This window comes from Diadema setosum, chromosome 12, assembly GCF_964275005.1.
Source record: "Diadema setosum chromosome 12, eeDiaSeto1, whole genome shotgun sequence".
Lineage (NCBI taxonomy): Eukaryota > Metazoa > Echinodermata > Echinoidea > Diadematoida > Diadematidae > Diadema > Diadema setosum.
In genome coordinates, this window is record NC_092696.1 from 4,139,716 (window position 1) to 4,152,436 (window position 12,721).

A 12,721-nucleotide genomic window follows, 5' to 3' on the forward strand; every position below is an offset into this window, starting at 1 on the left:
GGGGGGCGGTTTAATAGTCTGCGAGGGAGCAAAGTGACCGAGCCCGAGCGAGCGGAGCGAGCGAGTGGGGGGGGGGGGCGTGTGGGAGGGGGGTGTCCCCCCTCCCACGGTAAGAACTTTTTGCATTTTGATGTTGTAAATGGTGCAATTTGATGCATGGTTTTGCGTGTTTTAACGAGTTGATGAAACAGTCCCACTTGTTTAAGGTTGCAGTTTATTTTTATGTCGATTATTATTGAACAATTTTCCTGTAAAGTGGTATAATTTAAATACACTTCTTGTATTAATTCTCTTCACTGAATATCACGAACGCGACTGAACCCGAGCGAGCGGAGCGAGCGAAGGGGGAGGGGAGGGTGTGGGAAGGTGTGTCCCCCCTACCACGGTAAGAACTTTTTGCATTTTGATGTTGCAAATGGTGCAATTTGATGCATGGTTTTGCGTGTTTTAACGAGTTGATGAAACAGTCCCACTTGTTTAAGGTTGCAGTATATCTTGATGTAGACTATCATTGAACAATTTGCCTGTAATATGGCATGATTTAAATACACTTCTTGTATTAATTTTTTTTTTCTCTGAATATCATGAACGCGACTGAACCCGAGCGAGCGGAGCGAGCAGGGGGGAGGGGAAGGTGTGGGAGAACATTTTGCATTTTGATGTTGCAAATGGTGCAATTTGATGCATGTTTTTGCGTGTTTTAACGAGTTGAAACAGTCCCACTTGTTTAAGGTTGCAGTATATTTTAGTGTGGATTATTATTGAACAATTTGCCTATAAAGTGGTATCATAATCTTCTTGTATTAATTTTTTCACTGAATATCATGAACGCGACTGAACCCGAACAAGCGGAGCGAGCGAAGGGGGAGGGGAGGGTGTGGGAGGGGGGTGTTCCCCCTTCCCACGGGGAGAACTTTTTGCATTTTGATGTTGCAAATGGTGCAATTTGATGCATGTTTTTGCGTGTTTTAACGAGTTGAAACAGTCCCACTTGTTTAAGGTAGCAGTATATTTTGGTGTAGATTATTATTGAACAATTTTGCCTATAAAATGGTATCATTTAAATACACTTCTGGTATTAATTCTTTTCACTGAATATCCTGATTGCGACTGAACCCGAGCGAGCGGAGCGAGCGAAGGGGGAGGGGAGGGTGTGGGAGGGGGTGTTGCCCCTCCCACGGTAAGAACTTTTCGCATTTTGATGTTGCAAATGGTGCAATTTGACGCGTGTTTTTGCGTGTTTTAACGAGTTGAAACAGTCCCACTTGTTTAAGGTTGCAGTATATCTTAATGTAGATTATCATTGAACAATTTGCCTGTAATATGGCATGATTTAAATACACTTCTTGTACTATCTTTTTTTTTTCTCTGAATATCATGAACGCGACTGAACCCGAGCGAGCGGAGCGAGCGAGGGGTGAGGGGAAGGTGTGGGAGAACATTTTGCATTTTGATGTTGCAAATGGTGCAATTTGATGCATGTTTTTGCGTGTTTTAACGAGTTGAAACAGTCCCACTTGTTTAAGGTTGCAGTATATTTTAGTGTAGATTATTATTGAACAATTTGCCCTATAAAATGGTATCATTTAAATAATCTTCTTGTATTAATTCTTACACTGAATATCATGAATGCTGTCTGCTCAGCAATCAAACAGAAAAAGCATGCACACGAGGGTGTAGATATAGAAGCATATCCCCTCCCACACGAACGTGATTTTGCGTTTTCAGACCTGAAATTCAGCGATCTGGTGCAAATTTTTGGTGCAATACTTTTTCATCGAAGTGTTAAAATCACGGAATTTAGCTCTTATTCTGAATGTGCACCATCTGTGTGTATGTATAAAGTCTAGTGAGGTAGAGCTTAGGGGAAGGGGGATCTCCCCTCCCGCTCGTGGAGCTTTTGCGTTTTTAGAATTGAAAGAAAGCGATCTGGGTATAGCCACAGTCTACTTCTATGCATGGCGGAATGGGGGTTGAGGGGCGGGCGAGCAGGGAGGAGGCGTGGGAGAGTGTTATCTCCACCCTTCCCTTCCGATGGAGCTTTTGCCTTTTGAAGGTTGAAATTTAGATATCTCGTATACGCATATTTGATGGAATCAACATTTGGGAAATCACAAAAAAAAAAAACAACGCACAAAACAACTGATGGGGGTGGGGGACTGAGGGAGGAAAGGGTCGATTGAAAGGGGAAACTCCCCTTATACATGAGGGAACCTTGAGTTTTCGGAATATAAGTGTTAAGTCTTGTGCACTCAGAATTATTCATAATTTTTGTGCAAATCTAAAAAGTGTACTAAGCTAGGGAAAGAGGCATAGAGGGGGAGCACGAGAGATTTTGCATATTTTGAATTGAAATTCAACGATCTGGTGCACACTTTGAGTGAAATATTCAAAAAAAATGTCTTATTTGATGAAAGGTTGCAAAGGAGACCCGCTTCATGTGCATGCATACAGTATGCACGCATTTTTTTTCCGCCCTCCAAATCCCCGGTCCAAATCTTAGGGGGGGGGGGGCGACCGCCCCAATCGCCCCCCCCCCCCCCCTGGCTACGCCAGTGCGTGCAGGGTCCGTGTTAGAGAGAGTTACAACTCGTGCACGTAAAAGACCCGCTTCATTCATTCATCGCAAGCAGCAGGGTGTTTTACCCGGTAAAGTGGTCCCGCATCATATTCCACTGGACCACATGGAAGACCAGTCTAGTGTAGCTGAATACGGTTTATCCACCATCTTCTCAGATAGAAAATGAACATACAAAAAAAAAAAACAACAAACCTTTCCGCGGTAGGTAGTCCGGATGTTTGTTTTGGAGATACTTCCCAACGTACAGAAATAGGATGACCATGGCAACAGGTACACCAATGGTGAGTCCAATGATGAGACCAGAATCAACACGTTTTCTTAAAACTTGATATGGACACAAATGAAACACGCTTTCATTCCATTCAGAAGATAGTAACATACACACGGATTTTACAATTTATATACAAGTACGCTAACATTTTAGTGTAAAATTATCATGTATGTGGGGGAGGGGGGGGGGGGGGTGTTTGATACATGTAGTGCAAACGAAGATTGGTTGATTGCATGAATATAATTATCATCATTACACGTTATTTTGATTCAATAAATTATTCAAGTGACACATTTCTGAGTCATCTTAAGAGATCGACACCAACAAGTCATGCGGCTAACGAGCCTGACATTAATAAAAAGGTACAGGGCCCCATTTCATAAAAGTTGTGAGAATAACAACTCTTGTTGGAATGGCAACTTCCCATAATTAGAGCAACAGCCAACCGGGACATTGGTTTCTCGCGTTACCATGCCAATTGACATTCCAGCAAGAGTTATTAATATATCGACTTTTTTATGGAATGGGTCCCAGGTCCACGAGCCATACAGCTCCCCAGTCATACAGCCTGTCACCGTGACATTGGGTGAAAAAAGGTCCATGAGTTCGGCACATAGGCAAACAAGGCCTACGCGTTTGACACAAGGTCGAAAAAGAAGAAGAAGAAGAAAAAGAACACACACACACAAAACTGCCCATGAGACCAACACTGCCTGCATTACATGCATCAAAGCCAAGCGATTGTCGGACTGTTGGGCCATTTTAAAACCTAAACTAATGGGTCTTACTTGCCTAAAAGTGAAAAGTTTGCTCGCAAAAACCGATAAGTCCATATCTTTGCCAAATGGAGATATTTGCGATTAAAGGTCAAGAAAAATAAAGAGAATAATAAGAAAAATTGTGCTTCTTTTGATCATAACTTAAAAATGTACCTTTATATGTAGTGACCAATACATGAAGAGTTTGTTTGCAAAAATCGATAAGTCCATATTTGCCAAACGGAGATATTCGCGATTAAAGGTCAAGAAAAAAAAAAGAGAATAATAAGAAAATCTTTGCTTCTTTTGACCATAACTTTAAAAATGTACCGTTATAAGTAGTGACCAATGTTTCATTTAAAAGGTATTATTTTGTACTTTATGACAGAGATCGTACTTCAAAATCTTCAAAAATGGACTTATCGGTTTTTGCGAACAGATTCTTCAAGTGTCATTATCTAGGACTTTGACTCGACGTGGGCTGTATAACTCGTTCGTATGACTTGTGACGTATACCCCTGCCCAAATTAGCGGGTGCTATTTCCTTTCTTCTTCTTCTTCTTTGTATTCATTGGAATTGGTTAACATTTGAGTATATGAATATAAGAACGACCCAAGTCCAATCTTTGGCCAAATTCAGTTTGACATGGGAAATTGTAGCTTATGCATGGACTCATCTTGTGTATAAATGATAAATCCTAATTACCCCCGGAAGTGCCTGAAATAAATGAGTTAAATCTTATATGAATGTAAGAATGAAGGACTTGGGTTATTCTTACATTCATATTATAGCGCCCTCTCTCGTCCTTCTCTCATCTCTACAGCAGAATTTCATGTATATGAATCAAAGAACGACCCAAGTCCATCACACAAAATGGCGTCTCCACAATTAATGTTAATGTTAATTGTCATAATGGTTTATGTTCTGATTTGTATATACAATGTTGCCTTCCCATCAGAGTTAAATATAATATTATTGGACAAACAAAAAAGATATGAAGTTTGTTTTTTTGTTTTTTTTTTAGTTTACTCGAAATGGTCTTCCATGGACTTGGGTCGTTCTTACATTCAAATACTCATTTTTCTTGTATGCATTTTTTTTCCTACTAGTAAATAGGAGACTAGTAAAATTGACGCTTTTTGTGCGGAAAGGTTACTTTGCTGGAAATATGAATAAGTAATTTACTCTTTTAAGTGACCTCAATCAGGACATTAGTTTAATTAATATCAACTGTATATCAGTTAATAAAATTCAGAAACATAAAATTGTAAACATTTCACGAAACCTGATACTGGTAAAACGATGATTTCTCTGGTTGACGTTCCATTCAGCGAGTCACCGGTAGCCACGCACATGAAGGTTTGCTCTGTCCCATGTTTAGCTGAAACAGTAATTGTCTCGAACCTCTCGTATGTGCCGTCAGAACGTGTGTTCTGATATGAAAGCACGGAATTCATTTTATTTCCTGACTCCTCGGTCCATAGCATGGAAATGTTAGGTTTGAATCCACTCACAACACAAGTGAGGGTAAAAGAAAGGTTTTTGGAGGGATGTTGGTAGGTGCACTGGCTTTGACGAGATTGACTCTTATCAAGGCATTCCTCAATTGTATGTCTTGACGTCATTGCTAGGGAAATATACAAAAAAAGTATTGAATTGACATAAGTATTATTATACTTTGCATTCTAATCAAGATTTTCACTCAGCTATTATTATTTAGAAATCTTTTGCCTGCTTGATATTTTCAGTGGAAACTCTTCAAATTTCATTACATATTTTCACTTTGTTTTATTTTGTTCTATTTGATTTGCATAATTACGATCCATTAATTATCGAACGACTCTCTAAAAATCGGTAAAGTGGTAGAAAGTAGGATATAACTAGAATAAAATGAAACAAAATTAACTCATGCTGATTAAATAAAGATATCATTGATAAGTTAGACGAATAACGCATTACCTTTTAATGACATATTTTCAATAAACACGTTATCAATATGTGACAGAAGTGACTCAGTCAAAAGATTTAAAGTTACCCAATCTATTTCAATTACATTCCTGCTTATGCGGATGTCACTTGAATGCTCGAATATTGGTCCTTGCCATAATAACTCGTTTGACCTGAATATACAGACTCTAATGTTATCATAATCTTGAAAGAATGTGAAAACATGACAAGTGCCTAGGTATGTCTCTTTCAAACATTTTGGTGGCTTTTGGGTGCCTTTGTACAAATTGTTGTTCTAGGAGGAAAAATGGAACATGTCTTTATCAAACATTATAACTGAATATTACTTCTGCGTTCGTACGCCATGCTCCCAGCGGCCACGGCAGTCAGGTTTCAGGCCACCGTGGACAGAGGGGATTGACGTTAGTCAACGCGGGGGAACATAGTGGATAGAAATAAAGTACAGGTTGTGATATGCTTGAATGACAGATTATTAAACTGTCAAAAAATGCCACGGCAGTCCCGGTGCTAATGAGAAACCTTGTAGCCCGTGATAACCAGGGTAAACTCAACAAAGCGTTACATCGCGTAACGGGGCGTAACAGAACTTACAGGTGGTACGTCGTGGGACGCGCCAGAAATATTGTTCAATCTAGCCTGACCTGACACCGTGAGAACAGCGTCTGATAGCTACAGTAGATGTTTACCGAGCGAGAATTGGAAAGGTACAGAGAGAGAGAACCACCCCCCCCCCCCCCACACACACACACACAAAAGAAAAAAAAACACAAGCATAAACAAACAAAAAAACAGCCCCCCCCCCCAAAAAAAAAAAAAAAAAAAAAAATGGAATATCCAATCGAGCCACGGCACACTATGTTTTCACAAAACGGGCTACCGTTGTCGCCGGGAACATGGTGTAAACGTACTATAGCACAAGTACACAAAGTTTAAGTACTGACTGTTTATGGTTTTCACATATTATATATATTATTATATGAAGAGTTTGATCGCAAAAGCCGATAAGTCCATATTTGCCAAATGGAGATATTTGCGGTTAAAGGTCAAGAATAATAAGAAAATGTTTGCTTTATATGACCATAACTTCAAAAATGTACCTTTCTATGCAGTGACCAATATATCATTGAAAATGTATTATTTTGTACTTTATGACGACCGTACTTCAAAATCTTCTAAAATGGACTTATAGGTTTTTGCAAACAAACTCTATATGTGACCCTGCACCTCAAAACAAACAAAAAGTCGCCAGACATGGATTTTTAGTTAAGACCATATTCTGAAAGAGCAGACTTTAAGCTTTAAAATTATGTATAACTCAAATCAAATGGACTCTCCTAACCTATCTAAATATTGGAAAGAAAGCACAAACTCAGGAAAAGTGTGAACTGAGAAAAGAGGCCCTGAAGTACACTGTCTATTCAAGCGCTTAATCTTTAACCAAACCGTGCTGGCTGAGCGATGAATGGGACAAAACACAGGAAGTAAACCACCAGAGTAACAATAATGAAGGGATTATCAGATCAAACTGAAATTAAGCATGCCTCATTAACACATTCTGTCCATAATTAATGCCAACTTTCAAAGCAGTAGCACTATCCTTTTACATGTTATTAGAGTTGAACGTGAAGAGTGTGGACAAGGTTTTTCAGAAATGAAAAAGGGATTCTAAAGACACACCTAATCACACTATTCTACCAAAAATGTTCGAGATAAACTGCTAAAAATCACACTTTCCTGCCCGTTTTATGATACCAAATTTTAGCATAATGTAAAAGAAGACCCGCTCTTTCAGAAAATATGAAAAAGTCAAGTCCGACTAGGTCGACCCATTTCACTTATTTTCAGTCCTTACGCAAAATCAGTGTGTGCGACTTTATGTTCGTTTTGAGGTGCGCGGTCACATATGTATTTTTTCAAAGGTATATAAACTGCCATGTTAAATAGGACAGGTGCTTTGACACCTATACTCATACATGAGAAGATATGCGATCCAAACGAAATTGGTGAATGTCCTGGTAATCTGGTTGAAACTCCTCTCTGACAGAATGTTAACCATTATGTTCTCTGCTATCTACACTGCACATAACTTAAAATTGATTTCCTTATCTGTTGTTTTGCTGTCTGAAGACTTGGTGAGTAGAAGAATGAGAAATATTGTAATTTCAGCGCATGAATAATAAAGAGATGAAATTCAAGTGCCCTCTATTGCAAAAGAGTATCAGATCTAGCAATATTGTACTATGAACATGCAATGATTTACAATGTTTGATGTGTAAAAAAAAAAAAATCTTTTGAACAAAGCATTTGATTGCAATCAAAGTCTCAGTTATCAAACATCCTTGCTGCAATAGCCCTACTGCTAAAATAATATCATATAAAGTCATATGTGACGCCATGATATATGATTTAAATACACTATATAAAAAACATGTTTTATCGCTCTTGATTCATCAGTTCATAGCTGCATGCGCGTGTACGAGATATTCTTTGTTTATTTAAGCTAAATCATTAACACGACTTTCAATTTTCCAGTCTAAGGTCGTCTCCTATTAACATATGAAATGGTGAAGAAGAAAACATTACTTACAACTAATTGTGATGATGGTTGAATTTCCATAACTTTGAGAATTTTTCAGCAGCACCTGGCAATAGTAACGACCCTCATCTGCCACCTGCAATTCGCTGATGACGAGACTAAAGTTTTTATCGATGTAGAACCTTTCTTCTCTGCTCCGAAATTCCCCATCGATAAATTCAGCTTTGATCGTCCTCAGATGCTGCTCGGAGATTCTATCCTTGACCCACTGCACAACGAAAGGCTCTTTTTGAATCACACACGGCAATCGGATGTCTTCTCCTTTCCATCCTTGAACGTTGGGGCCAGTGCCTACCACTGCGGCTACACGACCGAAATTATAGGAAAGCACGTCCATGTAATGTGCATACATTAAAGTATCACTTCCTCCTATGAATATGCATACTTCCTGTATTCATGACGCATTTAGGCAGCGGAGATAAAAGATAACATATCTATGGTGCTGCAGTTTTTTTCTAAATAACCATTTTCTTTATCTATTTTTTGGGGGCAAATGAATTATATCCTCAATAAGTTGGAAAAAATAAATCTGCTATTGTGACATGAGCAAAATGGCAAGATAAGTACACCATACGGTTTTAAAAAAATGAAACGAAAAACACAAAAGACAGGGAATGCTGGATTCTTTCTAAAAAAAAAAGTATTTCGTTCTTTCGTTTAATTTGCAGCTTATGTTTTATGAAATAATTCCGATTTTTGAGAGATAAGTAAAGCTGTTGCCAAATAATGTAAAGAATATGTGATTTGATCCCAGCTCTCACGATGATCTCTGGTGAAATAAAGACTAGAACATATGAATGTTCATGTGTTGTGCATTGAAAGGAACAGATGAAGTGTTCGATAAGCACACGTTTTTGTTTTTGTTTTTATCTCATTTTCGTTTACATCATGGTGCGTACAATGTATATATTATTCACCGAATGATTCGAACGTTTACACAAGTTGCATGCATTTTCTGAATTTGGTAAATTAGATAAATTGTTCTGGCAGGCGCTTTAGACACGAACACTTATATTCTGCTAAATAAAAAAAAAAAATGGAGGCACTCACGCAAAAGTCAGTGCTGGGGGAAAGAAAAGAGAAATGAGGGGTACGTGGCGGGCTTAAAACTACAAAGAGCGCAGAAAAATGAGGAAAGATGATGTCAATAATTAGAAAGAAAACAAAAACATTTGACAAGAAAAAAGAAGAAACAGGAAATAATATGCAAGAAAGAGATAAAAGCTCAAAATAGCCTAAATTAATGCATACATCAGCGATCAAAGCCTACAATGGCTATTAACCATATCAGAACAGTATAACGTATAAAGCAACAGCAAAATGGCACACAGTATACTGCTGGAAGCGGAATCGACTATCTATCTGTGAATACACGTAATTTAGAGAACGACGTAAAATGAAGATGGGGTGTCATGTGATATGGGATGCTTTATAAAAGCGGACGCAGCCTGGGAAGAAACAAAAATGCAGCGACTAAAAAAAAAAAAATTGTGTGTAATGTAACACAATGGTGTGTGTAAGTAGGACATACACCTGTAGGACATAAAATGGAGGTCCCAAGTATGAGAGAGTAACATCTCATGCACGTAAATGATCCTGCTTCATTCATTCATCGCAAAGAGCAGGGCATTTAACCTGATGAATTAATGGTCCCACCTCACATCCATCTGGACACCATGGGAGACCAGCTTAACGTAGCTGAATATGGGCTATTCAGACATCTCTCAGGTGGAAATGAACAAACAAATTATTTGATCAGGAGACGAAACAAAACTGATTTCTTTCTATTTCATCATTTATCAAAAGAAACCGTTTCGATCTCTTTTCAAACGAATTCAATGAAGGTGCATAAAACTTGACGCCATGATGTGGACGTTCCGGAATCTTGGACGTACATGTATGCTTATAGACAGACGTTTGCTTCGAGCTAACACGTTTCTTAGCAAATGTGAGATTTTCTTACGGTCTAATAATGGATATTTATGATGTGTCAGGTTACGAGGATACAAGGAGTCAAAAATAGAGGGCAGGCAGTTTCTTCATTATAGCTGTACAGAAAGTATAGTATCCCCATTTTGGTCTTGTATAAAGGAACGGGGCTTCTGAAACAATGGACGAAAAGTGATAACAAAAAGACTAACTTTCACAATCTTTAACCTTGCTGAATTATATGTTGTAGTTTTTTTCTGACGATTAATCAGTATACACAGGTTAGCTGCCCAAAAGGTTTTCATGAATTAGGCTGGTGACAGTGCTAGAAGATTAGGGTCGAATTGTTTTTTTTTTTTTATTTTTTCATTAATGCTAGACGTCGGTGGACATGATGAGATCAAAGTAGGATAATTGTGTTACTGTGATAGGCCCTCCTACAATTGTAGTTTACAGAAACAGATGCACTAATTACTTAACGAGCTATGAGTGTCTATATGCAGTATCTATGTAGCAGTTCAAAGCGCTTACCTTCGCCATAGTTGCCACAGAAGACAGTAGCAGCCAATGTTAACAGGAGAGCGAGGTAGTATCTTCTATCCATTACAGGAAGACAAAGACTGAGGTAAGTGATGGAGAATTAACTGAACGACAACTGACGCAATGTCTCAACAAACTGTCCAGCAATCACACGTATTATTATAAAGAATGGCGATGGTTGCATACACACCCAAAGTAATGCATCATTCTGGGACATACAAAATTCTTTTGTTGAGTGAGTGCGTGGGGAGTTCGTGCAATGCTCCTACCCTCGATGCAGCCGTTTGCTTGCTTATATATTTGTGACTTCTTCATAACACGTATCTCGCACGTTATGTCCTCACAGTGTACTGTTGGCACAATTGAGTTCGTAGGAGACATAGCTGTTTGGTCGTATCGTGCATGGATGACATTTTACAATACACACAATTTTTTTATATCCTTAGAGCCAAAGGCACACCTCCAATTTCAATATACAGGAGTGTTATCTGTACAATTGGACTGCATGTAGTCTTGAATTTAGCGCCAGACACTTCAGCATTAATTTTATAATTCTGATGAATAAAGTGCTACAGGTTCGTGAAAACACTCTTTACTATAATTTTAGGATTCATACTAGAATAGAACAGTGGGATAACAGTGGTTCATCTGGTGACAAGTCATATTCATACCACACTTTAATACGACACTATCTCGAATACGAACTTGAGCATATCAATGATTGACCCTTAAATTTTCAAGGAAATAGACCCAAAGTTTAGGACTGCATAATGTTATTAAACAAAATCCCAATGGCTTCAAATTGTCAGATATTGTGATATTGCTGCAGTGAACACAGCGCAGTAGTGTGTTTCCCACCTTTAAGAACACCTTTAAGATATGGTTCTTACGAGGAGTCCAGGGAGAAAACCTGGAGAATTGGAAAAATATGTCATGTCAAGAAATGAGGAACCTGCCATGTTTTTGTTTTGTTTTGTTTTTTTCCTGGTTTTGTTTTCTACTTGCAATAAGAATATTTTTAAATCCCCAGAGACAGTTTAATCATGTTTGGTGTTATCAATGCGAAAATCCGGATGTATTTTTTTTTTTTTATACACTGTACAGTGTATAAGTGTCAATGGCAAGCAGTTGCTGCTTGAAATGATGATGAAGTATAAGGTAACGTCTTTGAGTTCGCGTTTACATTTGATAGTACGATGATATAAAATACAGAGATGTGTTATACAAAGCATGGACTTTGTAACTGGCAAAGGGTTTGAATAGAATGATAGATTTTGATTCGAATCGAGCAACACGTTCCAACAGCGTGCACATCATACTCTCTGCTCTGTAAAGAGCTTCGACAGTCGTGTCAGTCTGTAGTCACGTGATACCAGGACATAAGACGAAATCAAAGGGTTATCTAATTCAATATGTATCAAATTTGATTTAGGTCCTACATGAAATAACAAGTTGCCAACCGACAGAACAGTTGATGCTCTAACATGATGGAAAACACATCATGAGAAAGATGTAGAGTTCCACAGACGGACATAGTGTTTCAATGAAACAGTAATGTCAGTCCATACTGCGCTTTGAAGTATATGTAGGAACAGGTAAGGAAATGTATAACATCAGACAACTGTGGTGCCATGCCAACCAGCGGTATGCACCTAGAATCATCACAATCTTTGTGTCATGTAACGTGATTTTCTGTTTGCATTTCGTGTTGAAATATCAATGTCAAGGAAATAATTTCTCCGTTAGAGAAAGCACTGTGGCTTTATGATTATCGAAACTTTTTGATGTTTTATCCATGTGTGTTGTCAATCATTCGTGCCCAAACGTGCAGTTTAGTCAAAATACTGTCAAATTTAAAGTATTTATTTCATTCTATGTCTATATCCTGCCAGGGTACGAAGTGGAATCCTCACTATCATAGACTTCGAAAGAGTTTCTTATCATCATTTCTTCTGGATTTGATTAATAAGTATAGCAGCATTATCGTGTTTGTTTGTTCGTTTGTTTCTTTTTTTTCCAACTTCTTGTTGCCCAGTGAATACGTCATTCCAGAACCAACCATTCTTATTTTTGTTCT

At 38.2% G+C, this 12,721-nt stretch overlaps 1 protein-coding gene across 1 annotated transcript in view; it reads right to left on the reverse strand.

Moving 5' to 3' along the window:
* Window positions 1–2,293: 2,293 nt before the first annotated feature.
* The window catches only part of LOC140236301 (uncharacterized), a 64,722-nt gene continuing 54,294 nt past the window's right edge, over window positions 2,294–12,721 (reverse strand). The window contains exons 4-7 of the mRNA XM_072316254.1: window positions 8,167–8,472; window positions 4,885–5,238; window positions 2,774–2,905; window positions 2,294–2,298 (exon numbers count right to left, since the gene is read on the reverse strand). Coding sequence (XP_072172355.1) covers window positions 2,294–2,298; window positions 2,774–2,905; window positions 4,885–5,238; window positions 8,167–8,472 — 797 coding nt within the window. The remainder of the gene's footprint in view (window positions 2,299–2,773; window positions 2,906–4,884; window positions 5,239–8,166; window positions 8,473–12,721) is intronic.